The sequence below is a fragment of the Chionomys nivalis genome, chromosome 13 (genome assembly GCF_950005125.1).
Source record: "Chionomys nivalis chromosome 13, mChiNiv1.1, whole genome shotgun sequence".
NCBI classification, from domain to species: domain Eukaryota; kingdom Metazoa; phylum Chordata; class Mammalia; order Rodentia; family Cricetidae; genus Chionomys; species Chionomys nivalis.
In genome coordinates this window covers 43,842,313-43,869,362 of record NC_080098.1, presented here as the reverse complement: position 1 = coordinate 43,869,362, position 27,050 = coordinate 43,842,313, and the positions used below count along the sequence as shown (strand labels likewise).

At 41.3% G+C, this 27,050-nt stretch overlaps 2 protein-coding genes across 2 annotated transcripts; one reads left to right on the top strand and one right to left on the bottom strand.

The window, feature by feature from the left end:
• Positions 1-360: 360 nt before the first annotated feature.
• On the bottom strand, positions 361-14,341 carry Tdp2 (tyrosyl-DNA phosphodiesterase 2). The gene is made up of 7 exons (XM_057788105.1): positions 14,053-14,341; positions 13,888-13,973; positions 8,543-8,713; positions 7,417-7,508; positions 3,819-3,937; positions 2,368-2,538; positions 361-1,408 (listed from the first exon to the last, which is right to left on the bottom strand). The coding sequence occupies exons 1-7, from the start codon at positions 14,245-14,247 to the stop codon at positions 1,133-1,135; spliced, it is 1,110 nt and encodes a 369-aa protein (XP_057644088.1). The 5' UTR covers positions 14,248-14,341; the 3' UTR covers positions 361-1,132.
• Positions 14,342-14,472: 131 nt separating this feature from the next.
• On the top strand, positions 14,473-25,833 carry Acot13 (acyl-CoA thioesterase 13). The gene is made up of 3 exons (XM_057788180.1): positions 14,473-14,741; positions 22,577-22,761; positions 25,384-25,833. The coding sequence occupies exons 1-3, from the start codon at positions 14,661-14,663 to the stop codon at positions 25,538-25,540; spliced, it is 423 nt and encodes a 140-aa protein (XP_057644163.1). The 5' UTR covers positions 14,473-14,660; the 3' UTR covers positions 25,541-25,833.
• The last annotated feature ends 1,217 nt before the right edge of the window (positions 25,834-27,050 follow it).

The following is a 27,050-nucleotide window of genomic DNA, read 5'->3' as shown; positions in this document are numbered from 1 at the left end:
AAGGAAAGCATTTCGGTTACATAACAGAAATTATACTTTCATGTTTTTGTAATAAACTGATGGTCTGATAATATAGTACATCACACATTTCATATAGTGATCTCTTAAACTTAATTGTACCAAGCGAGAAAGCATCATTTTCCACTACTACACTGCTAAAATAGGTACACCACACTGCTCTTACAGTTGAACTTTTCATTTTTGCCTGGGTCTTACTGTGTAGCCCAGGCCAGCCTTAAACTAATGGCAATCCTCTTGCCATAGTGTTCAAAGTGCTGAGGATATAATAAGACACACAGAGCAACATCGGAGGGAGGCTGTAGAACAAATCCCATCATGGACAGAGAAAGCGTACTCATCTACAAACAAGTACAATGCTTTATTAACAGTACTTCTTTTCTTTACAGAACATTTTTTTAAAATGTACTTTTTATTCACTTCCTAAAAAATATTTCCGTCTTACCAGTAACAATACCAAAAGGGTACTTCATGAATTTTTCTCTGAGAAAAAATTCCCATGTTGCTTAAGCTGCGTGTAATCATTACCAAGCTTAACTGTATCACTTCTCAGGAAAAAATTAACATTGATCAGAAGTTACTGAAATTAAAGTGCAAATTTAACTCATGACTAAGTCAGTTATACTATCAGCTGACAAGAATTAAGTCTGATATACAACACATCATCTAATGCACATGGCCATGGCTTTTTCACTTAAGTTTCTGAGCTTACAAATCCTAAGACACAGTGCAGTCTCAAGAATTCAGTAGCTTGCTTTTTCTCTTGATAAAATGGTTTAATATTATTTTGGAGCCTAACAATCCTAACAGTAGTGTTGTGACAGTTAGCCCTGAGACAATATGGCCACTACTTGAAATCCTGATGGCAGCAATGAGCACTGTTACGAGCTGAGTGGCTGTGTTCCTTCAACAAAGGTCCACACATTCTGAACGCAAGCATGCTTTGATTACAAACACCAATTTTTAATTCTCAGGACACAAGCTGCAAAGCAAAATGTAACAGCTTTTGCTGTACTAATGAACCAGTTTGCTAAGTCTTTCCTGAAAGATTGAGATCTACATGAATCCAGAAAGAACTACTGCAAACATATAAAGTTCAAATTTGGAAAGCTTTTCACAATACTACATTCAAGTTGCACAGGAGACCCCAGTGATCACTAGGAAATCTACCACAGTCCAGTTTTTCCAACCCAATAAGGTCCAAACTTTGGGGAATAAGGTGGCCCTCCTCTGCTCTGAAAAATATTCGATCAAAGCGATGCTTATAAGCAGCAGGAATCCTGAGATTAGTATTTATTCTTGTATCCCATGTGTACTGGCAATGTTTAGGTTTGCCCAAAAATTCCCAGGCATCAAAAACATTCTCAGGTAAACCACCACATTTGATAACCTGGAAAAGAAAAAGAATACCAGGTAAGTTCATATATTCACACATACCCCAATTTAAAAGGTGTTTAGTATTATCAACTCTAATGCAACACTTTATTTTATTTTTAATATTTTTGGGTTTTTTGAGAACACACTATGTACACCAGACTGGCACTGAACTCAAAGATCCACCTGACTCTATTTCCCAAGTGCTGGGATTAAAGGCATGTACTACTATGCCTAAAAATTACATTTTTAAAAATAATAAAAATAAACAAACCAAACTCTAATAATACTGTTTTTCTTTCCCATGCAAATTACACGATTTACAATTTTATGGCTGGTACGACAGGACAGCACTCAACTACAGGGTTAGCATTAGTGACACATCAGGTTCAATCTCTAACAACACAAAAAGTTTCTGTGTGGTAGAGAACACACACCTGACCACTTCAATCATTCCTTCAGTTCCATCCTAGGGACCCACATGGTGGAAAGAGAGAACCAAGTCTCAAAAGTTCTCTCTGACTACCATGTACACATTCAAAATTAAATTCTAGTATTTTTATCTGAAAAATCTCATTATACAGAAAAAAACAGAAAAACAAAATCCTAGAGCTGTAGGTCAGCAGTGTTGCCTAGCGTGGAGGAGGCCCTAGGTTCTATCAACACATGTAAAACAGTTAGTTACAACTCAGAATAGAATTAGGTCTTCTTGAACCTAGGGAGGCTACAAATACCCTAAATCTTTTTAAAGCTCTTCTAATTATTATTTTATTGATACTTATCCAACATATTTGCTTTATATTGCCTGTACCACATGTAGTAAGATTTCCCTTAATAATGTAAAGGCCTCTTTTTATATAAAAACCACAACAGTGTTTTCTACCATGTATTTCCAAATCCATACCTTTGATAAAACAAACCAAGTTAGTTTCCACAACAGTAGTCTCCCTACAGTGAACCAACTCTGTTACTCACTTCTTGATCTCTTAAATTTGTATCTCCTGCAAATAGAACAGTAGTTGAATCTGGAGCTTCTTGCATTTTCTGAAAAACCGTTTTTAATTGACTCATTCGTTCGGCAGAATGTTCTCTGGTGCTCTCCAAATGGGACGTCATAAGGCAGAATTCATTTCCACCCATACTAACCTACAACAGGAAAATTACAATTCAATAGGCCACCGACCTCTGCTCTGCTAACAGCAGACTAGTCAATCTGCTGGGATTTAGTTACTCAACTGAAACAATACAGTCAGCACAATCCTAGATGAAAAGAAGTTCAACATGACAACTATTTAGCAAGCAAGAACTAGTCACAAAGTACCTCTACTAAGCCCCTTCCTTGTAACTCCAGGCCATCAATGGCTCACACCTCTCTAGAACGCTACTGCAAGGTAAAAAGACTAATATAAAAGGTCCCAAGCTGAAATAAAAGAACAGCTACAGATTTCCCCCTTCCATGAAGCCTTGAGTTGGTTACTTGCAAGCACAGATAATTCTTATTTATTGCTCTGTTAATCGCCTGACACAGATACTCAAAATCATTTGCAATTAATGGCTCAGAGGAATAGAGCACTAGCTGCTCTTCCAGAGGTCCTGAGTTCAATTCCCAGCAACCACATGGTGGCTCACAACCATCTGTAATAAGATCTGGTGTCCTCTTCTGTACTGCAGGATACATGAAGGAAGAAACCTATATATATATAATAAACAAAAATCTAAAAAAAAAAAAAAGATACTAGTAAGATTGTGTTACAATGCCTACAGAATCATCCAATTCTTCCAAACCTATAATCTGGATCCTGCCTATTTCTCAACCTGACATACTCAACTACCTTTTCATACTCAGGATGGCTAATACTGACTCTCAGCTCTACAGGATCTAGAATCACCTAGAAGAAAATCTCTGGAAATGTCTGAGGAATATTCCAGATTAGGTTATTTAAGATGGAAAGAACTCCCTAAAAGTAAGGGGTACCAGTGTGAGATGGGCCCCAAACTGACAAAGTTTTCTAAGACTATTTAAAATATATATAATATAATGAGCTGGCCCAGTAGGTAAATCACTTGCTTCACAAAACCGATAGCCTGAGATGATACACAGAACCACAGTGGGAGGAGAAAACTGACTCCCAAAAGCTGTCTTCTGACCTCCAGACCCACACTTACAGACAGACATACACAACAGGACTTAAAGAACTGTCCCAGTGATATGGCTAAGCAGGTAAGGGCCCTGCCACAAAACCCTGAGTTTGATCCCTGAAACCTGTGGAGGAAGGAGAGACCCGAGTCCCCAAAGTCCTGACACTTCGCTGACACACACACACACACACACTAAACAGAACATCTATGTAAGAATAAATTTACCTGTAAGGGCAATTCCTTCAAAAACACAAACAAGAAACCCACCTCCTAAAACTTAAACTTACGTTCACACACAGAAGGTTTCTCATCATCTTAGTATTTGGAAATGGAACAATCTCTTGACTTTTAAATTTCACTCTTCCTTTCTTCAACAGTATAGCTGTGAAATATCCTTCTTCATTACCTTCAAACATTTATGGAAGAGAATTTAGGAAAGGTCAGGAGTATCTTCACTTTAACCACCAACTCCCCTACTGTTACAAGAAGCAACATTATTTAAATAGGATCAAATCCTTGAGATTCCATTTGAAGTAGGTGAACCAAGTGAATGTTTCTCTGTCCATTATCAAAGTTTAACCAGAGACACAAATGATATTTAAGTAAGAATAGGATAGGATAGCATATGCCTCCATAGTATAATCTTTGTGTGAGGACAAGTTATATACCCAGCAGGGACAGAGAAGGGTAGAGAAAAAGGAAGCACGGGTGCGGAGAAGGGCATAGGCCCCAAAAGTAATTAGCTGTTACCCGTGAAAAATTGAGAATACTGAAAAGCTAGAAGCTCACAAAAAGAGCAGGAACAAAAGGCCAATGATTCAAAGCATCCAACTTTTTTTTAAACCACAGGAAGTAAGCTGGTGGGTGTGTTCACAAAAGTCTTGTACTACTGGAACATAAAATCACCACCAAGGCGAGGAAGAGACAGGAGAATGTTTGTGTGTTCCAGGCCAGTCTAGTCTACAAAGAGAATCCCAGGATAGCTAGGGCTACATAGAGAAATCGTACTTCGAAAAACCAAAAAGAAAAAAGATTGTTCCAACAGCTATCTGGGATAGATATCTGAGGTTTACAGCATGAATTTATAGCACACATATACACAGTAAATCGTTGTTATAACTAAACAAATTAAAATATCAATCACCCTTGTAGTGTCTGCCCCAGTGGTAAAAGAAAATGTGCCTTCTGCTCAATTTTGCTGTAAGCTTAAAATTACTTCAAAAATAAGTAAAAATAAATAAATAAAAATAAATAAAAAATAAAAATCACACCAAGGCAAGAGCCTGGTCTGGATACAGAACAAACATGCCCTGAATGTCTTCCCTTGTTCCTCATAGCCCAGTGACTACATTTTTCTTAAATTAAGTTTTAGAGGCTCTACCAATTAGATCAAACCTGCAACCCCAGGCCATGTGAGTCCCAGGATAGCCACCATGAATGCTGCCCAATACATTCATAGATGACATATTTTAATACCAAAACTCTGAATACACCCCACCACCTGCTGCTCAGCAGTTTCCCACAGAGAAAAGGAATGAGTTGCAGTACTCAGTTCAGCGCCCCATGCCCAACTTAGAAAGTATTTTTTTGGAAGAAGAATGGCCTTAAAGACATAAATTTGATGCACCACAACTAGAAATCTCTCTACCACAGAACAAGCCATTTGACTATAAAAAAATTTACTTTCTATTAGTAAAATGCAGGGTTTAACCTCTCTCTTAGCAGGAATTCAAATGTGAATCAAGAGGCAAGAATCCGTACACATAAAGGAGCAGGTTTATGTGACATAAAAATACCAACGTAACACAACTGAAGACAACAAAAAAGAGAAATGAGGCTGGGTGTGGCGGTGGACTCATGCAACCTAGCACTCGGAGGAAGGAGGCAGGAAGATCTCCAACTTCAGGAACACAGGGAGCTTCTCAGAAGGAAGAAAAGAAGGAACATCACAAAAACATGGTGGGCTGGCTTCTGATAGATTCCAAAATCAAATCTTCATAAATACTGCACACTGCACACTGTCAAACCAGAATCATGTCTTCAGGAACTCATAACTCCTCCTTTAATCAAAGAAATATAGCAGGGGATGGAGAGATGCTCAACAGTTAGGAGTATGGGCTGCTCTTCTAGAGGAACAGAAGATCATCGTAGCTCTCAACCATCTGTAATTCAAGTTCAGGGGATCCAACAACCTCTCCTGCCTTCCACGGACACAAGGCACACATGCGGTGCACAGATGTACATGCATGCATACATATATAGAGAAGAACATCTATACACATAATAAAGAAGTGTGGCTCACCAAATCAAAGACATGAAAACTTGAAATAGAAAAACAAAGCAGTGTATTGACAGAAGATACTGCATCCATAAACCAAGTGCACATGCCATAAATTGCAAATAAGTGGCCTAAGAAATATGAAAAATTATGGAAAATAAAGGATTAATGGCGTTTTACAACATAAGGGGACTTTCAAAAAGGTGAAAGGGGGAAAAAAGGAGGAGGAAGAGAAGCATAAGGGATGGCAGGAAAATTAGATGAAGAAAGAGGAAGGGGAATGGGGATCTCCCGAACCTCCAATCAAACCCTCCAACAATCACCTGGTAGAATAAATGAAGAAAAGGTAGAAAGAACACCAGGGATAAAGCAGAGATCCTCAAACTTACTGAGAATGGAGACGGGAATGTGCAGAATCATACTGGCAGCAGACTGACCATTCTCAGAAACCAAAGTCACCGAATCAATGCTTCCAAATTCAAAAAACATTGCTTATGACCTAGAAACTTATATCCACTCAACTAACTACAAGGCTACAATACAGGTATTTACAAATATGGTAAAATTAAAAATATAAAATCAAACAAACAAAAAACCCCCACTCTACTATTCTGTGCTTATCAAAGCAGGAAATGGCTCTAGCTGGGTGGGTGTGGTGGTACACACCTTTAACCTTAAATCCCAGCACGGGCAGAGAGAGACAGAGTTTGGTGAGTTACAGATCTGCTTGGTCTACATAGTGAGACCCTGTCTTGAGGGGAAAAAAAAATAAAGGCTGTGATGAAATGAGAGAAAAATGAGGGGAGAAATGTAGGATGCAGAATGCAAAATCCAAAGTAAGAGGCAGAAAGAACCCCAAAGAGCATTTGTCAAAGAAATCCAACAAAGAGGGGGAAACAAATACCAAGAACTCTCTCCTTAGCACCTAGGAATCAAGTATAAATCAAAATTAAAAACCAAAGGCTATGTAAAATTTGAAAGTCAACAGTATTCAGCTTAACAATTATAAGATGTGGTCTGCTATAGCAAACATATGTAACAAAGCCAAAATAAGAGAAAAACTAAAATTATACTGGAAAAGGAACAAAAATAAATAAAAGGAATTAAAGAATTTTGAGAAAATATGAACAAAATGTAATTATCACATTTAAAATTCATAACAACTGAGAGGGGTATGTTTACGTAGCAAGGCAGCAGAGCTGTATTTGACATATATAAAACCCTGAGAACAGAAACAAATGGAATTTCTACCAATTCAATTTTACTAAATACACAAGAATGAAACATTAAAACTTTATTTTCCTAAAAAGAAATATTCATCTAATCTACATGGGAAGTAGAAAAAGACAAGATCTCCTGAGTAAATAGGGAGCATGGGATCAGGGAAGAGAGCAGAAGGGGAGGAAGGAGGAAAGGTGGGGAGCAGGGAACAATATAGCTCAAATAAAAAAAAATTTAAAAATATTCATTTCAATCGTTTTTCCATTTATTAACATTAAGCTATAAAATCTATAAATCTTTTAAATAAACCATGTGTCTTGCTTATTTTCCTCAATTGATCTATTTTTCAAAGAAAAAGGCAATTCAGATGGCAAGAGAAGCATTACCTGTAATAATTTTGTAGCCGCTTGCTCTCTTCTTTAGGTAGGCACAATATGAAGGAATAACTTCCTGTAGAAATACCACATCTGGACTGTACCTAATTAAAGGATCAATTTAACAAAAACATGAGGATATTATTTAGTTTTAGTTACCTAGAAAAATCACAAAACATATAAGAAACTGTTGCCCTACATGACCCCTAGTACTCAATGCCATACTGACCTTTATCTGTGTTATTTACCACACAATACCATAGTGACCAATTAAAAATGGGCTGGATGTGTAGCTCAGGGACAGAACACCTGCCTAACAAGGCTGAGTTCAATTCCAACACCCCTTTACATATCACCCCGGTAGAATTAAAATGGAAAGCATTTTATATACTACATTGAGAGTTTTCTTTTTTTTTCTTTTTTTTTTTAAATACATCTTTTTTTTTTTAAGATTTATTTTGTTTACAGTGTTCTGTCTGCATGTGTGCCTACAGGCCAGAAGAGGGCACCAGATTTCATTACAGGTGGTTGTGAGCCACCATGTGGTTGCTGGGAATTGAACTCAGGACCTCTGGAAGAACAATCAGTGCTCTTAACCTCTGAGCCATTTCTCCAGCTCCTACATTGAGAGTTTTCAATGATCATATACATCAACAAATGTATTCAATGTTCCCTCTTCAGATTCTCTTAAAAAGCTGTGCAGTGAGAACTTCAGTGCTGGCCTGGAGGGATGGCTCAGCCGTTAAAGGCTAGGCTCACAACCAAAAATATAAGAGTTCGGTTCCCAGCACCCACGGCTGTCCCTCCAGGTACTAAAAAAAAAAAAAAATAAAAAATAAAAAATAAAAAAAAAAGAACTTCAGTGCTTTACCAAGGCCAGAAACAGATAGTTAGGGTACCTTTCATTTCAACATCAGTAATTATAGACAAAACTTACTATGTAAAGCTCACAACTCTAGAACGCATCTAACATAAATTGGTGTTCCAATCCACCCCAAGGCCCTCCCCAGACGAAAACACCCCAACTCTCAGGTATTTATTCTGAGCTGACCTTAAAGTCAAATTTTCAAGTACACAAATTTCAACTGTTGCTCTGTAGAGCCATTAACACACTGATCACAGTCACTACAATACTTACAAAGCTAGGGAGGAACACACCCCTCGAGCCCTCTCTGGCAGATTGCTTCCATCTAATCCATCAATATTCCAGGTAATGAAAGAGATAATGCTGCTGTCTTCTAGAGGAGTTCCAGATGGACTGGTTTCTAAAATGGTGGTATCATCTGAATCCTCGTTGGTTAGATCAACACTGGAAAGATCAAAATAAATTACAAATTACAAATTGTATTTAGGGGCTATGGCAGTAACTCAGCTGGTACCCCCACTCACATTAAACACTGGGCATGCTTCTAACTCAACACCAAGAGGCTGAGAACAGATACCTGAGACCTGGTTTACCCTAAAGGATGAGTCCATGGTCCCAGTGGGAGACTGTCTCAAGTAACAAGGTGCACTACTCCTCAAGAACCCAAATCTGACTTCTGGCTTCCAACGTGCCCTCTCAACATGAATCTTGCTGTATCTGTTGCCCTCAGTTTGAAGAAACAGACTGATCATTCCTAATTAGAAAATCCATATTCTAAATTACCTCTGCTCAGATTTTGGCCCCAAGCACTTCAGATAATGGATACTTATCCTATAACTAATTTTCTTTAACAAATCCTAAGAGTCTATAGAAAATACACAGTTGGGCTGGAGATGGAGCTCAGTGGGTGAAGGTGCTTGCTGTCAGCCTAGTGGCCTGAGTTCAACCTCCAGAACCCACATGATGGGGACAGCTGCAAGTTGTCTCTGCCTCCACGTGCTGGCATGTGTGTCTGTCCCTAGAGGGAACAATTTCTTCCAGAGCGAGTTGTTTCAAAAGCTTGACCGTGATCACTTTGGCTTCTTGTTTCATAATGATCCACCTACAAGCATACTAACCATCCATCTGCGCATGGCCACAAGTAATGGCTTTCTTCAAAGCAGTCAGCTTCAAGAACTTGGATAACTTTTGATTCTTACTCAACATTCAATACTACACTTTTTCTGTAGCCTTACCAAAGAGAAAGGGCTAGGTCATTTCAGAACCTTGTCAAAAATGTTAGGTCCCACATTTCTATTAAAAACATGAGACTGAATAGAAGGCTCAGTACTTAGGAACACTTGTTCTTGCAGAGGGCTTGGGTTCAGTTCCTAGAACTGTGTTGCTTTTAACTAAGTCTCTATCGCTCTACTTTACTAATAAAGACTCAGGAGCCAGATGCTGGGGTGAAAACCTGCTAGCTCAGAGAAACAGAGAAAGCACCCAGATGTTTCCTCCCACAGTCTTCCCAGACTTTCTCTTATGCCATCTGAGAGAACAAACAATAACTCCTCCAACAGGAGTACCCCAATTTCTACTTCCTCACCACCTCCTGACTTCCTCCCACTGGCTTTTTCCTGTCAACTGATTGCTTGCTCCTATGGTTGATTTTATTTAACCCTGTTTTAACGTTCAAGCAGAAAATCTCTTGGATTAAAGGTGTGTGCTAGGGCTGAGCCACACCACAGCTAAAAACAAGTTCTTCCAGTAAACAAAGAAATCTCAGGGGTCACAGTGTGATCAAATATCCTACAACAGAACTATAATCAAGGGTGACTCATAACTGTCTATAACCCAGTTTCAAGGGTTCAGATGGCCTCTTTTGGCCCCTTTGGGCCCCTGCATAAAACCAAGCTTGTTCAGTGTGCACATGCGCGTGCACACACACCCCTTTAAAAACAAAAGCATTAAAAGCAGGATCACACTTGTGTCATTTCTTTCATAAGCTGCACTTCAAAATTCAAGCAGTATGCTGTCTGTTCTTCCGTTTTACTCTAACAGTTGAGCCTGCATCTATAACATATTAAGGGAAAGCTAGAGAAATAAATTCCATTCCAAAAATGAAACACAAAACGGAAGAAGAAACTCTAAATGTGATGCTAAATTAAAAACCTTTAAGTATCTGAAAGGCCTAGTCAGCCTTACAGGCATCATTTGTTGACCTCTTAAACACAGGAATAAATGTATCCGTGACTGATACCTTGGGCTCTATGCTCTAATTCAGGACTTCTCAACTTTAAACCACCTGGGATCTTGACAAAAACAGATTCAGCACTTGGGAGGCAGAGGCAGGCGGATCTCTGTGAGTTCGAGACCAGCCTGGTCTACAGAGCTAGTTCCAGGACAGGCTCCAAAACCACAGAGAAACCCTGTCTCGAAAAACCAAAAAAAAAAAAAAACAGATTCAGATTTAATGGATCTAGTAATGGAGTCTAAATCTGTATGTCCACCAGAATCCCAAATGGTATAAGCTCATTCAGGGTCCACATTCTAATCTAAGGCTATAGGATACAACCTTTTACTCCTAACTCTTTAGATCTTTTCAAGACAGAAAAGGTTTGAATACGGCCCAGGTGTCAAAAGTATGAGCCACACAAGTCTGACAGGCAATTTAAGAAATCCTCCCTCCTCCACCAGGAGTGCTAATGCAATCAAGTCTCCAGAGGCATTCGGATCATGAAAGGTTTCCACGACCTCAGGTGTCCCCAGACCAATCAACGAAAGCAAGTCTCCAAATGCATCAAGGTACCCCAAAACTGGGAACCAGAACAGTGCACCCTGGACTCCAGATTCCCTTAAGTTCCTCAGTAAATTCTGGTTGTAATGGTTCCCAACTCCCTATTGCGTCTTCAGATAAATGTGACCAGCAAGTTCGCCCTGAAGCACCAAGGAAGCAACAGAAAGAACGCACCACATACTCCAAGAAACAAAAGGCTCTCCTCCAAAGACATTTTGATCACAGCATGTACCCAAGCCTGAAGGAACGTGTGGAGCTGGCACTGATGATTAGTGTGACTGGTTATGAGATCAAGATCTGGTTCAAGAACCAGCGTGCTAAGCACAAACAGGAGAATCTGTGGAAAATTCACCAAGTCCTGCCAGAATCAAATGGAAGCTCAAAAGATGTTTCTGTGTCTACCCTTTCCACTGTCACTTATCTGTTCCTGCCCTTGCAAATATAGAGTCCATGTCTCTAGACACATCTACTGTGGGCTTTATATTCCCACCCACCCACAGCCTGCAAGCTTCTCTCCATGATGATCAGGCCATAGAGGATACTGGGTGTAGTCCCCAAGAGGACCTGCTTGAAGGTCAAGCCCCTGCTGTAGCTTGCAACCCTGGTCAACCCACAGTGGTTGAATCTCAACTTTACCCAGCAGTGGCTCAATGAGTAGCCTAAATGGAAGCTCCAGTTTCCACCACAGAGGGAGTCCATGGACCAAACAATGTTCAATACTTATATCCAACTTTTGAGCAGCACCAGCAACAGATGCATGAGAATCTAGTCACGTGGGAGGACTCACAGACGTGGAGTACATATTGCCTCCACACCCTGGACCAGTCCAAGCCAAAAGTCTTCATAGCAAGGAAGAGTTGTGGTGGTAATGTCATTGATCTCAAGATTTGTTAGAATGACTTAGACTAATCTGTATTAGTTTCAGGCCAGTGTGGTCCATATACTCAAAAATTTTCTTTTGAAAAAATACTGAGAGCCTTTCAAAAACAATCTAAACATTGATTAAGTATTGTGGCCTTATATTTTAGTTAAATAATAGAATATATTTTCTGTCAAAAAAACAAAAAAAGAAATCTTCCCTCCAATAAGATGGAGACTCCCAGAAGTTCTCTAACTTACACACAGTGGCACTCACTCACGCACACAAATAATTGAGGGGGAAAAGGGCCAAAAAGTCACTAATGGATGACTGGACCCCAGTTATTATCTCTGGGAAGTGGGGTCGCAGCATTTTTGTTTGTTTGTTTTTTTCGAGACAGGGTTTCTCTGTGGTTTTGGAGCCTGTCCTGGAACTAGCTCTTGTAGACCAGGCTGGTCTCGAACTCACAGAGATCCGCCTGCCTCTGCCTCCCAAGTGCTGGGATTAAAGGTGTGCGCCACCACCGCCCGACTGGTCCCAGCATTTAAAAAAAAAAACAAAAAAAAAACAAAATCTCTCCAAGTAATTTCAGCACAACTGTTTTATGAGGATTTCCCATTTCCTTTGACATGGACAGTAAATTCCCCTGTAAGGGACTTTAGCTGTAGTCTTCAGAAAGCAGCACAAAACTGGAGTCAGAGCACTGAAACAATAGGAACAGCATACACTGAAAATGAGTACTGAGCCTGGTATGATGACTAATCCTTCTAGTACCCCAGAGGCTGAGGCAGGAGGATTGCCAGAACCCCAATGCCAGCCTGGACTACACACTATGTTCTAGATGAACTTGTGAGATCCTGTCTCAAAGAAATAAACAGAACTACTGCTTGACAGCAAGAGAGCAGATAAACAATGCAGAAACAAAGACACTTGCAGGTTACCATTCTTCTCAGAGATTTTCTACCTCAACTGTTTTCTAAATCTCTAGTTTACATGTCACAATAGTTCAAGTGAGTAAGTGTATTTCAAAACTGAGTAGTGTTTCACAAACCTTTAACCCCACTCTGGGGAAGTGGCAGGAAGAAGTTGAGCCTTGACCACAGGAGTCCCAAGTCAGCCTGGGCATGTGTCTCAAATAATAAATTACATCTTAGCTGGGGGATGCTGGAACTAGATGTAATGCTAGCAAAAGGGGGGCTGGAACACGGGAGTCAAGAGCTGGCGGTCAGGTATAATGTCTCAAAAAAGAACAAATAGGGCTGGAGAGATGGCTCAGAGGTTAAGAGCATTGCCGGCTCTTCCAAAGGTCCTGAGTTCAATTCCCAGCAACCACCTGGTGGCTCACAACCATCTGTAATGGGATCTGGTGCCCTCTTCTGGCCTTCAGGCATACACACAGACAGAATATTATATACGTAATAAATAAATATTTTTTTAAAAAAGAACAAATAACAGTAACAATAAGTAATTATTTCATCGTGTGTGGTGGACACTTTAATCCCAATCCTTTTCGAATCTGAGGTAAGTAGATCTCTGTGTTTGACGTCAGTCTGTTCTACATACCAAGTTCTGAGCAGCCAGAGATACGGGAAGGGGGAGGGGGGACGACTCTGCCTCTAAATAAATAAAAATAATTTACATTTCAGAGTTTTCTTTCCCTCCTCCATTGACTAAGAAAAAAAAATCACGTCAGAAGTCAATCGTAGTACAAGCCTTTAAAGCCAGCACTAAGGGGGGGCAGAAGCAGGTGGATCTCTTAGTTTGAGGTTTGTCTGGTCCATAGAGCAAATTCCAGGACAGCCAGGGCTATACAATAAACAAACAAGCCAAAATAAGCAAGTCACGTTGGAAGTGACTGTGTCCCAGAGGGAAAAGGCTTTCCTCTGATGCACAGCCCAAGGGCATCGGCTTCCATTTCCAGGTAGGGTCTTGTGATGCCCAACACGGGCCCCCAGCAAACCGCCCGTGACCCCCGTCGCTTACTAGGCCTCGGATTGGAAGGACGTCGGAGGCTGGCGTGGCCACGCAGGGTCGTTCTCTGGCGGTTCGAAGTAGGCGTTCAGCGCTTTCTGAAAAGCAAAGGCACAGGGATGGAGGGCAAGCGCCGCCCACCTGGGATGAGGGGAGAAAACAGAAACGCAAACCCACGTCCATCTGCCAGTCGTTCTCCGACAGAAAGGTGTGGGCCATCGTGGTTTCGCATTTCGCCACCAACGCAAACCCCATGCACTGAAGCCGCCGCCTCTTCACCCGCTGGTCAATCTCCTCCTCTGTTTCCGTTGCTGCGGGCGCCGCCGCCGGCTCAGCCGGCTCCCGTGCATCCGAGCCGCTCCCGGACGCCATCAGCACAGCATCTCCCGAGGAGATCCGCTCCGCACGCCGCTTCCCGTGCGACAGGGAAAACAAACGCCGGGCTCTGCGCAGGCGTGCTGCGTGCGCGTGCTTCCGCATCAACCTTCCGGCGGAACTTAGGTCTTGGGCGAGTCTGCGCAGTAAGCGAGGCGCGGGCGCGTGCTCCTGGGGCGGGACCGGGGGGGCGGGATCAGGCTGCGCGTGCGCGCTGGAGCCCTAGCGGGTACAAAACTGAAGCGCCCGGGCTGTGAGGACTTGGGCAGCGGGAGCGTGCGAGCCTTCATCCAGAGCGCGCGCGACACCGGCCGAGCTTGCGGGTTTGACCTTCCACGTTCTGGTCCTTTCCCAAGCGTCTCTTCCAGAGTTCATTCCTCCTGAGCCCAGAATCTTGAGTTGCGTCCACGATGAGCAGCTTGACCCAGAATCTACGGGACGCCATGAAGGTCGTGTTCAGAGTTCCCGGTTTTGATAGAGTTTTGGAAAAGGTATTGTCCGCAAAGCCTCTCGTGGAGAGGACGAATCTAATAAAACACCCGAGTTAGATTTTAGTCTATTTGGTAGAGTGTCTTATGAGCCCACCTTCGTGGCCTCTCAAACGCCCGAGAGTGCGTGGATTCTCCTCTAACTGTAAATAAGCATGACTTTGACACCCGTAGAGACGAGTTTGGTCCACTGGAGTGAGCCAAGAAAAAAATCTGTGTACAGCCATTTAAGGGACGCTGGAGTACAGGACGAATGTGTAGGGATTGTTTGTTTTAAGGCACGAAAGCGAAGTACGCTTGAGGTACAGAAGTGAAGGACGGACAACTTGTTCCTATGTTGTGTTTCTCCGTTTTGAACACAACGTCTTACTCTGTAACATAGGTTGATAAATATTTTGATTCATGAATGTCAGTTTTTTACGAGTAAGAAAGAATGCTTGGAATTTTGGAAAGAATTTGGGCGTGAGATTTACATATTGGTTAGCTACAGGTATTTCAAATCTTTCTCTTTGAACACTCCCCTCGCGGGTTTTTTAAACGCTGTACGTAACATATCACAGCTTTTGTCAAAAATAGGAAATAACACTTAAGTAAGCATATTTAATGTATTCAAATAAATATTTAACGTCCAAAGACATCATTTGACAGTGACATTTGGAAAGATGATATTATCCAAAAAAGAATGTATTTATCGGCCGGGCCGTGGTGGCGCACACCTTTAATCCAAGCACTCGGGAGGCAGAGGCAGGTGGATCTGTGAGTTTGAAACCAGCCTGGTCAACAAGAGCTAGTTCTAGGACAGGCTCGCTACAGAGAAACCCTGTCTCGGAAAAAAAAAAAAAAAGAAGAAGAAAAAAAAAGAATGTATTTATCTAAGATGAAATTTGAATTATTTTTTAAATCTGCTGTGAGAATGGGGTTGTGGCTAGTGGCGTGCTTGCAGGTTGGAGGTCCTCCATTGGTGGGGTCTATAGCCATTTTCTCCTTAAACTGTCATCAGCCTTGTGGCTATATAATATTTTGTAATATATTTTTTATTTTCTTTCTTTTTTCGATTTAAACAAGGTCTCTCTATGTCGCTCTAGCTGTTCTTGAACTTGATGTATAGACCAGGCTGGCTTGGAACTCACAGAGATCCATCTGCCTCTGCCTCTTGAGTACGGGGATTAACGGTATGTGCCACCACATCTGACTTTCATGTGAGAGATAATTTTGACATTAGTTTGATTGCCTTTGAGTAATTAGTTAAAATTCTCATAACTTAGTTCAGCATGATGGTGCCTATCTCTAATTCCAGCTTAGGGGAGGCTGATGCAGGGGAGTTTGTAAGGCTAGTTACATAACCATCCCATTTCGCAAAAAAGAACAGGTTAACCTTTCTTTTTAAAAATAAGTTGATTTTTCAATGCTTACTCTTTGGAAATCAATATAGATTTCGCATTTACACTATTGCTGGACACACTGCAAGAGCTCACTCAGTATTTTATAGGTAGCAGTGAATGGCTGTTAAGCCTCACAGGTTAATAATAATCATTGTGTCGAGACCAGCCTGGTCTACAAGAGCTAGTTCCAGGACAGGCTTCAAAACCACAGAGAAACCCTGTCTCGAAAAACCAAAAAAAAAAAAATAATAATAATAATAATAATCATTGTGTGATTGGTAACTTGATTTACAACAGGTAAGTGGTTATTTTTTATGTAGGCAGAGAAGCCAAGACTAAAGTATATATTTCTGTATAGCGGTTTGTATGTGTATATATGTGGTTTTTATGGTTTCCTTTGTTTTGTTTTTGAGACAGCATCCTGGCTTTTCTGGAACTTGATTTACCCTCCTTGCCTCTGTCTCCTGAGTGCTGTGTGTATATCACATATTAGTGGTTCATAAAAGATTCTTTTTTATTTATTTATTTATTTATTTATTTATTTTGGATTTTTTGAGACAGGGTTTCTCCGTAGCTTTTGGTTCCTTTCCTGGAACTAGCTCTTGTAGACCAGGCTGGTCTCGAACTCACAGAGATCCGCCTGCCTCTGCCTCCCGAGTGCTGGGATTAAAGGCGTGCGCCACCACTGCCCGGCTAAAAGATTCTTATACTTACTATCTTTGCAAAAACTTTGACATCCTGGCCAGGTCTAACTATATTAGTCTCATTAAAAAAAAAAACCAAACCAATCTATTTAACACTTCATTTTAAATTCTGTATCCTCATGGAGGCTGGGATATAACTCAGTTGGTAGAATGCTTGCCTAGCATGCACAAAGCCATGGCTTACATCTCCAGCACCATGTTAAACCAGATGTGATAGTACATACCTGTGATCCCAGCCGCACTCAGGAAGGAGGCAGACACAGAAAGATAAGAAGTTCATCCTCAAGTTCATACCTACTTCAAAGCCAACCTGAACTACATGAGGCCTTGTCTCGAGATGAAAAGAAATTATGTCCACATGAAACATATTTTCCTATCATGTGCCTTTCCCTGGGAAGAAATGAACGAACACCTGCCCACATCTGTGACTGTCTGAGAGCACAGATGGTACAAAGGCAACTGTGTCACTGAAAGCCCAGCCCGGCATGAGCGGGAGCTCAGAATTGCTGCGTCCCTGAAGCTCCATGCTTGCAAACAACCCAGCCAGCAGAGTGTCCTCCCTCTGGCCTTGCAAGTTTTGACGGCTTCCAAAAGGGAATCTTTCCAATTTTTTTTTCATTATAAATTCTCAAACTCCTAGGCAGCTTTGGAAATCCAGTTACTCGGCACACAGGTGGCATACCATATTTTTAGAGCTCAAACACACTACCACGTCTTGGCGAATGAATCTGAACTTGACAATACATTCATACCAGAGCTTGCAAAAGAGCTTCCAGCCAGCTGCAGGACAGAACTAGGCCTTTCTTTCCTTTAAGAAGATTATTCCATTGTATAGAATAGTGTACTTTCTTTAAATACCCTCTTGACTGGGACATTTGAAATATGAAGAGTACTACAATAAATGACCTTTCAGTGCTTACAACTTTCAAGGCTCCACAAGGAAGGCAGGAGCACTCAAAAGAACCGGAAGTGCCTCTCCTAAGTTCTTGCCAGAGGCTTGGGTATTTTTGACAGCCTTCTCTGGATGCCTCCTTTGGTTGCCAGACCTATCCGAGGACACAATTATAATAATTCATAGATTGTAGTTGGCCTTTTCAATTCTAGAATTGAGCGCTATTTATCCTATGAAGCAGACTGTTTTCTGAGAACTTTTTATGTATATTATTTTTTGAGAACTTTTTATATATATGCATATATATGTATGTTTATGTGTGTTATCTTATTCATTCCCAAGTTCTCCCCCTAAGTCCTCCCAGATCCACTCCTTGCTGCCTCCCAACTTCATGCCCCCCCATTTTGTTTTTGTTTTTGGAACAAGGTCTCTCTAGACTTGGCTGTCCTGGAGCTCCCTGAGTATAGCAGGCTGGCAGACTGGCATTGAACTCAAGAGATCCTCCTGTCTCTGTCTCCCAAGTGCTGAGATTAAAGGTATGTAACACCACGCCCAGTTTTGACTCCTTTTTTAATAACCCCTTGAGTCCGCTTGTGCTGTCCATAGACTACAGGTATGGGACCATCTACCGGGATGTAACTGACCTACCAGATGCCATAGCCTTAAAGAAACTGACTGTTCCCCACCCCACAAGCGGTCAGCTATCCATAACTCTCCCGCTGGAGTGGGGACTCGTGAGCCCCTTTCCTCCATGCTGGAATGCTAACCAGCTTGATTCTATGAAGAGTCATAGAATTCTATGATTCAGCCAGGCGGTGGTGGCGCACGCCTTTAATCTCAGCACTCAGGAGGCAGAGGCAGGCGGATCTCTGTGAGTTCGAGACCAGCCTGGTCTACAAGAGCTAGTTCCAGGACAGGCTCCAAAACCACAGAGAAACCCTGTCTCGAAAAACCAAAAAAAAAAAAGAATTCTATGATTCTATAGCAACCACAGCTCCTGAGTTCATGAGTGTATGAGCTCTGTCCTATATGGAAGACACTTTTACTTAGAGACATTTTTTACCACATGTTAACAGAATAGGAGACAGATGTTCTGGCATCTAATGGGTAGAGAGTAGGAGTGCTAATCAGTACCCTACAGTACATAACTTTTCACCACAGTACCCCTCCCCCCCCATCACAGAGAATCACCCAGGCCACATGGCAGCAGGCCTGGCTTGAGGAATCTTGACTGTGATGCTAGTGAAATACTTTGCCTTGCATCCAAAGGCAGTTAAATTGCCACACTGTCCTTTCTAGATATATACTGTGTCCTTGTCCTGTCCTTGGAATTGTTCGTTCACCTTGAGAGGGTTCATGTGCTGTCTCAAGAGAATGTCATTTTCCCATAAATCTCTAGTTAACAATTCTTACCTAAGGACTGATTGTGTGACACCCGGGTAAAGTGCACATGTAAGGTCATGGGTTCAATTCAAGGTTATCCTCAGCTCTTGAGTACTTGAGACCTAACTCCAAACAAAAATGAAACTCATTTCTTTTGCCCTGCCAATTCTTGATTTAAAGGCACACGTTGAATGTCGCTCAGTGATAGAATACTTGTTCAGCCGGGTTGTGGTGGCACATGCCATTACTTCCAGCACTTGGAAGGCAGAGGCAGGCATAGCTCTGTGAGTTCAAAACCAGCCTGGTCTACAGAGTGAGTTCCATGATAACCAGAAATGTTACACAGAGAAACCCTGTCTCGAAAAAACAAAAGAATACTTGCTCAGCACACAAAATAAGGGTTATTACATTCTGGGCCCATCTTCCTGCTGTAGACTATTGGTTTGTGAGGACATCTAGTGGCTGGAACAGGTAACACTGACTTTCTCCCCACCCCCCACCTTTTGAGGTACCTCTTGTTTAAAACACAGCATTGTTTGAGGGAGCTTATATTATTTCAGTTTATCCCCTTCGTGGCCCTCTGTAAGTAAAAACTAGTACAAGCACTAAAGCTGTACTGACTTGGGAAGAAGCCTAAAGGCTTCTACAAATTTCCCCATCTTATGGCAGTGAATAGATTGCCAGACATAGTAGTTTGCCTATAATCCCAGCACCCATCAGGTGGAGGCTGGGGTGAATGGGAGAGGATTCTCAGAGGTGGAGTCAACCTGGACTACGGGAGATGCTGTCTCAACAATTAAAATGACAAACCTAGAGCAATTCTGTCACATATGAGGTGACCCTGAAATGAACCACTGAATGTATCAGCAAAATAGGCTCTATCTGTGTGGCATATAACTATCATATATCATGTAGTGACGTTTTGGTCAAGCTACATGTACTATGGAGGTCACATGAGTTTAATCTCAGAGGTAAAAATTTCCTGCAGTCTAGTAATTACATAGTTGAAGAAATAAGAGAATAAAGCTGCAGGAAAAGAACCCCCAAGAAAATTCACTGAAGATTTTACAGCTCTCAGCACGCTCCATAGAAAGAGAATACGGGGGTGCTGGGAATTTATAGCTCAGTTGGTAGGATGCCTTTTGTGTACAAAACCCAAGGTTTAATCTCCATTACTGTAGGAGCTGGGCAACTGGGGATGGTGGGCACAGCTGTAATCCAGCACTCAGAAGACAGAGGCAGGAAGATCAGAAAAAAGTTAGAGGTCATTACAAATTTTGTCTCGAAAAAGGTCTCAGTAGTGAAAGATTTTAAAATGGGGAGTGTTCACAGTGTGTGACCTGCTTGAAAGCAAATTTGTGATATGAGGAAGGAAAGGGAGGAGACAGAGCCTGTTAGTGGTGGCTCATACTTGCCGTCCCTGCAGCTGGAGATGGTGGAGAGAAACAGATAGCATCCCCACCATGGACAGCCCGAAAGTACTTCAGAAGGAACCCTTACTTTCTCTGTTGCATCATTCATGTAATATTATACTTTAGAAAGGAATGGGACCTTCAAGCAATAATTTAACATTGCTGAATTATATTATTCCACTTCTTTTGTTTAAATGGGGTTCTGACTGAAGTTTACTAATAATCCTAGTAGCTTGAATGACTGAACATCTCCCAGCCTGTTTTTTAAGCTGTTTTGCACTATTCATTAATTCATGTAGAAAATTACTCTGCTTGTATAAAAACTAAAAAACAACCAATTTGCCGGGCGGTGGTGGCGCATGCCTTTAATCCCAGCACTTGGGAGGCAGAGGCAGGTGGATCTCTGTGAGCTAGTTCCAGGACAGGCTCCAAAAACCACAGAGAAACCCTGTCTCGGGGGGAAAGAAAAAAAAAGTAATTTAAAACTTTTTTTTTTTTTGTGATTAGAAGATGACAGATTGTGGGGGTTTGGGGGTTGGTTCATGGAAAAGGTCCAAAGAGAGCTAGGCCTGCCTGATGATGCAGGCCTGTGATGCTGTCATTTGGGAGGCTGAAGAACTACCTCTTAGAGGACCAGGGTTCAGTTCTCAGCCCCACACAGTGACTCACAACCATCCATTACCAAGTTGCAGGTATCTGACCTTTTCTTACTTCTGTGGGCACCAGGCACACTCATGATGCACAAGAGACTCAATCACAAAAATAAATTTATTAAAAAAATACACAAGGAAATTCTGGTATATACAACCCTCTGAATTCTTTAATATTTTATGTTTATTTTATGTATGTGATTTCCCTACAGGTGCCTATGGAGGCCAAAAGAATCTTCTGGAACTGGAGTTGTAAATGGTTATGAGTTGCTATGTGGGTGCTAGGAATGAGACTCAGACTGCCCAGCTCCGAGTCCACTTTTTTAGGCATATTCTGTTTGTTCAAATGACTTTTTAAAGACAGGATCTCAGAACTAGACATATGTGTGATGTGGAATTCCCTTCTGTGTGCTATGAATATGTTTATTACCATTGGTTAATAAAAAAAACTACTTTGGCCTATGACAGGGCAGAATATAGCCAGGCTGGAAGAGATATAGAGAGAAAGTAGGCAGAGTCAAAGAGATACCATGTAGCTGCCAAAGGAGAAAGATGACGTTGGAACCTTACTGGTAGGACCCAACCTCATGATGATACACAGATGAATAGAAATGTGTTAATTTCAGCCTGACGGTGGTGGTGCATGCCTTTAATCCCAGCACTCAGGAGGCAGAGGCAGGCAGATCTCTGTGAGTTCAAGACCTGCCTGAACTACAAAAGCTAGTTCCAGGACAAGATCCAAAGGTACAGAGAAACCCTGTTTCAAAAAACCAAATGAATAAATAAATAAATAAATAATAAATAAACAAACAAATAAGAAATGGGTTAATTTAAGATGTAAAAGCTAGCTTGGAATATGCCTAAGCCATTGACTAAGCAGTATTGTAATTAATACGGTTTCTGTGTGATTATTCAGGTCAGGGTGACCAGGAAACAAATGAGCAGTCTCTGTTCGTGTATATGCAGACAAAATACTCAGACACACATACATGCATATATTAAGCAAAATCTTACTATGGGGGATAGAGAGATGGCTCTGTGGTTAAAACCACATACTAGTCTTGCAGAGGACCTGGGTTTTGTTTCTAGCACCCAGGATGGGTGACTGGCTTACAACTGCCTGTAACTCTATCTCCAAAACACCTTACACCCTGTTCCATTACATTCCATGTGCATATGCTTATAAGATGATCTTAAAAAAAAATACATATTTTTTAAGATTTTACTATTATAGCCCTGGCACCTAGTAATACATGTCCTCCTCCCTCTGTGCCCCACATGCTGGAATTACAGGTGTGTGGCTCTGTGCCAAGCTTCCAGCATCAGAATTGTTCTTGCTGTGATGATGTATTTGAGCTATTCAAATAGCACAGAATTAATGTTCAAATATTTTTTCTTCACATTTTAATATTTAGGTGACGCTTGTCTCTGCTGCTCCTGATAAAGTAATTTGTGAAATGAAAGTGGAAGAAGAGCATACTAATAAGTTTGGTACTCTCCATGGGGGCTTGACAGCAACTTTGATAGATTCCATATCAACCATGGCTCTGATGGGGACAGAAAGAGGGCTTCCTGGAGTCAGTGTTGACATGAATGTAACGTATGTATCTAGATGCCATCCAGATGATTTTTTTTAAAAAGTCATACTTGTTTCAAATAACACTATATTGTGTGGGGGTGATGACCAAAATCTACATCTTGTGAACATATGTGCCTGTTTTTCAAAAATCTTCAATCCACAGTTGTTTGAACTCATGATTTATAACTTTCATATAATCCTTAAAAGTATCACCTGTGCCGGTGGTAGTAGTGCACGTCTTTAATCCTAACACTCAGAAGGTAGAGGCAGGTGGATCTCTGTGAGTTCAAGGCCAGCCTGGTTTACAGAGTTAGTTCCAGGACAGGCTCCAAAGCTACAGAGAAACACTGTCTCAAAAAACAAACAACAAAAAAATTACTTGTGCCAGGCATGCTGGGACATACCTTTAATCCCAGATCTTGGGAGGGAGAAGCAAGTGAAACCTCTGTGAGTCCATCAAAGCTGGGTGACCTATTTAGTGAGTTCCAGGCCAGCCTGAGCCACATAGTGAAACCCCGTTTTAAAACAAGCAAACAAAAAAACCCTAAAACAGTAATTAAAGTGTCACTAATTAGCCAGATGTAGTTGTATAATCCCAACACTTGGTAGACATTGGAAGATCAGAAGAGTTCAAAGCTAGCCTTGACTTTATGAAACCCTGTGTTCCCCACCCCCCACTCTCTTCTCCCAAAGAAAAGTGTGAATGACATTTGGAGAAAAGTTGTTGACCATTTCCCATATGTTACCAAAATCTTGCAACAAAGTGAACACAGGTGCCAGGAAGGGATCCTGAATCTCTCCTGTGAGTATGGCTTAAATGACAGGATCAGGGAGCAGTATGGCATAGATAGCCTGTCATTCACGATTGTGAAAATGTACGTCACTTTTCCAAATTGAAAACTTGAGTTCTAAAGCTAGGCATAGTGGCTCATGTCTTTTATCCCAGCACTAGCCTAGAGGATCTTCAGTTCAAGGTTAACAAGACCCAGTTTCAAAAATCTGGAGCCGGGCGGTGGTGGCGCACGCCTTTAATCCCAGCACTTGGGAGGCAGAGGCAGGCGGATCTCCGTTGAGTTCGAGACCAGCCTGGTCTACAAGAGCTAGTTCCAGGACAGGCTCCAAAACCACAGAGAAACCCTGTCTCGAAAAAAACCAAAACAAACAAAAAAATCAAAAGACTGGAACCTTGTCAGTTTCTTTTAAGCCTGGGACTAAATTGAGAGTTCAATAATCATATCAGGACAAATTGTAGAAGATGGACAAAAGAGACATTATGCTAATGAGCCATATTTGGTGGTCTTTATCTTGTGTGGTGAGCAAGCCCAATTGATGACTATTTTCCCATGAAGACAAAAGGGGTGGAGAGATGGCTTAAGAACACAACAGTCTTGTAGAGGACCTGAATTTGGTTCCCAGCATTCGCCTTTAATTCCAGTTCAGTGAGACCTGACCCCTCTCACCTCTTGGACACTCGTATGCATGTATCAACACAGAGGAATACACATAAAGTAAGATAGAGAGCTGGAGAGCTAAGCAAAAAACAACTTATGGGGCCAGTGAGATGTAGGTAAGAGAACTTCCTACCAAATCTGATGACTTGAGACTGATCCCTGGAACTCACATAGTGGAAGAACTGACACCAAGTTTTCTGCTGAAATTCACTCATATACTATGTACAAGCACACACAAAATGAATGCAAATTTAAACTTAAAATTTCTTGTAAAGGGACTGGAGAGATGGCTCAGAGGGTAAGGGCACTAGCTGCTCTTCCAGAGGTCCTGAGTTCGATTCCCAGCAACTACACAGTGGCTTACAACCATCTGTAATGAGACCTGGTGCCTTCCTTGCCAGCAGTAAATTGTATGCTTAATAAATAAACCTTAAAAAAATTATTTAAAAAAAATTTCTTGTAAAGTAGATCTTGACTTGCATGTTTACTTTATGTAAGGGCCCTTAGCATTTATGGATTTGGTGTGGACAGGTGTATTTACATTAATCCTCACGGATACAGAGGGACAACTGAATATGCAGTTCATTACCAAGATGGCTAAAAACTTCATTTCTTGTAGTTTCTTTTTAAAATGTATGTGTATGTATCAGATTGTATGCATGTGCACCACACAAATACAGGAACCAGAGGTTGGGAATCAGATCCCTTGGAACTGGAATTACAGAGGGTTGTGGGCTGCCATGCGAGTGCTGGACATGGAACCTGGGTCTTCTATAGCCGCCAGTGCTCTGAACTGCTGTGCCACTCTCTCCAGTCCTCTCCTTGTCCTTCTTGTGCTGTCACTTTGGAGTTGAATGAAGTCTGGAGATCCAGACACTCAGATACTTCACTTTAAGAAGCTAAAGAGATTAAATGCAAGCTACAGGTAATCTTTCAGTGGTTTCAAATAAATATGAAATAGGAAACTTTAAAGAAAAAAAGGCAAGGAAATCCCGAATTTATGTGAAAAGACACACATAGATGAAGATGGGTCAAGAAGAGCATCTTTGCAGACCAACTACTTGAATTTGATACCAAAAGCTTGCCAGTAGTATTCTGAGATAATCTGTAGGTTACACAGGAAAGCCTGTAGGAGTTTGTCACAATCTTTCAACAATTACCTAACCACTATATTTCAATGTTTTCTTTTAAGGTTTATGTCACCTGCTAAACTTGGAGAAGTAGTAGTGATCACAGCACACATTCTGAAGCAAGGAAAAACACTTGCATTTGCCTCGGTGGATCTGACCAACAAGAACACAGGGAAATTAATAGCACAAGGCAGACATACCAAACACCTGGGAAACTGAGGGAACAAACAGCAGGGTGACCCAATGAAGCCCAACAATGAGTAACTTTCTGAAATAAATATCAAAACCAGAAGTAGCTAAGTGTTTTCTTTGGGGTTCAGAAACTAAAACGAAAATACAGTACAGAGGTTGGGGTTGTTTTTGCTTTTCTTTCCCAGAGTCTCTACTCCCTGTGTAGACCAGGCTGACCTTGAACTCAAGAGATCTACCTTCCTTTGCCTCTCTGGTGCTGATTAAATGTGTGCCACAAGTCCAGTTGGGGTATCTTTCTTTTGAAACATCTAAGTCAGGTGCATGATCATTACATGAAGGTGTTCTTGGCTCAATGTTTTGGTCTTGCTTTTTGTCACCCAGGATAACCTTGAACTCAATTTTCTGCTCCAGCCTCCTAAATGCTGGGATTGTAGGTATGTTGTTCCACCTTGCCTAACTAGTTTTAGTTCACTGTTTTTGTAACAGGTAAAGCAAAGAAGCTAGAAGACCCACTTTAATATTACTCTACAACTGGCGCCTAGTATTAAAGGAGAAAGATGAGTTTGATAGAAATTAGTCATATAGACTGGACAACACATAAACCTTAGAAATGACTTGCAGCTCAACTTCCACACTTTTTCGGGCCACTTCTTAGTTCACATGGCAAAGGGGGACAAGAATTAGCACACAAAAAAAGGCTTCCCACCTCCAAAAACCATTACCTGAAAACCCAGTTTAAGGGGACATGTCAACACAGCAATAATCAATGAAATTTTAGGTCTTTCCCAGCTCTAAAACACTATCTCACATTTCCATTTACTTTATGAGACATGATTACCAATATCCAAAGTGGATATACCACAGCCATACTGGGAAATCAAGAGCCTGTAATATGTAGCCTAAGTTTGAAATGAAGCCCGACACTAGAAACAGAAACAGCCTAAGTACCTTTCTATACTGATTTTGTGTATCTCAACCTACTATCTTTTGCATAGAGGGGACATATCATGAGCCCCTTTGTCTCCCAGCCTACTGTACTATATTCAAGTTAGCAAATCACTACATTTCTAAAAGGTCTCAAAAACTAGAAGACGCTTGCTTCCTTCATTTTTCAGGGATCAAAACTAGAGTGACTTGAAACATCTGAGTCAATAGTTGTGTTATAGATACCAAATCTCTCGACTCCTCAGCTGTGGACAAACAGGAAACCTAGATCTTGATTTCTATCCTTTCCTACTAAAGGGACCTATATACTCCTTGTAGGAGCTGGGTCCAGATACTCAGAGAGGTGCTGTGATTTATCCATGAAAGTGCTCAAGAAACCAGTCTTTCATATTATATGTGACAAGGTTCACAAAATGCTGAAATGTACTGCGTGAAATTTGAAAAATCTTTTGCAACCATCAAGATTAGTTGAGGCTGGAAACAGCGTAACAATTAAGAGCACTGGCTGCTCTTCCAAAGGACCCGAGTTTGATTCTCAGCACTGGCCTCCATGGGCATTGCATGGATACGATACACACACCCATACACATAA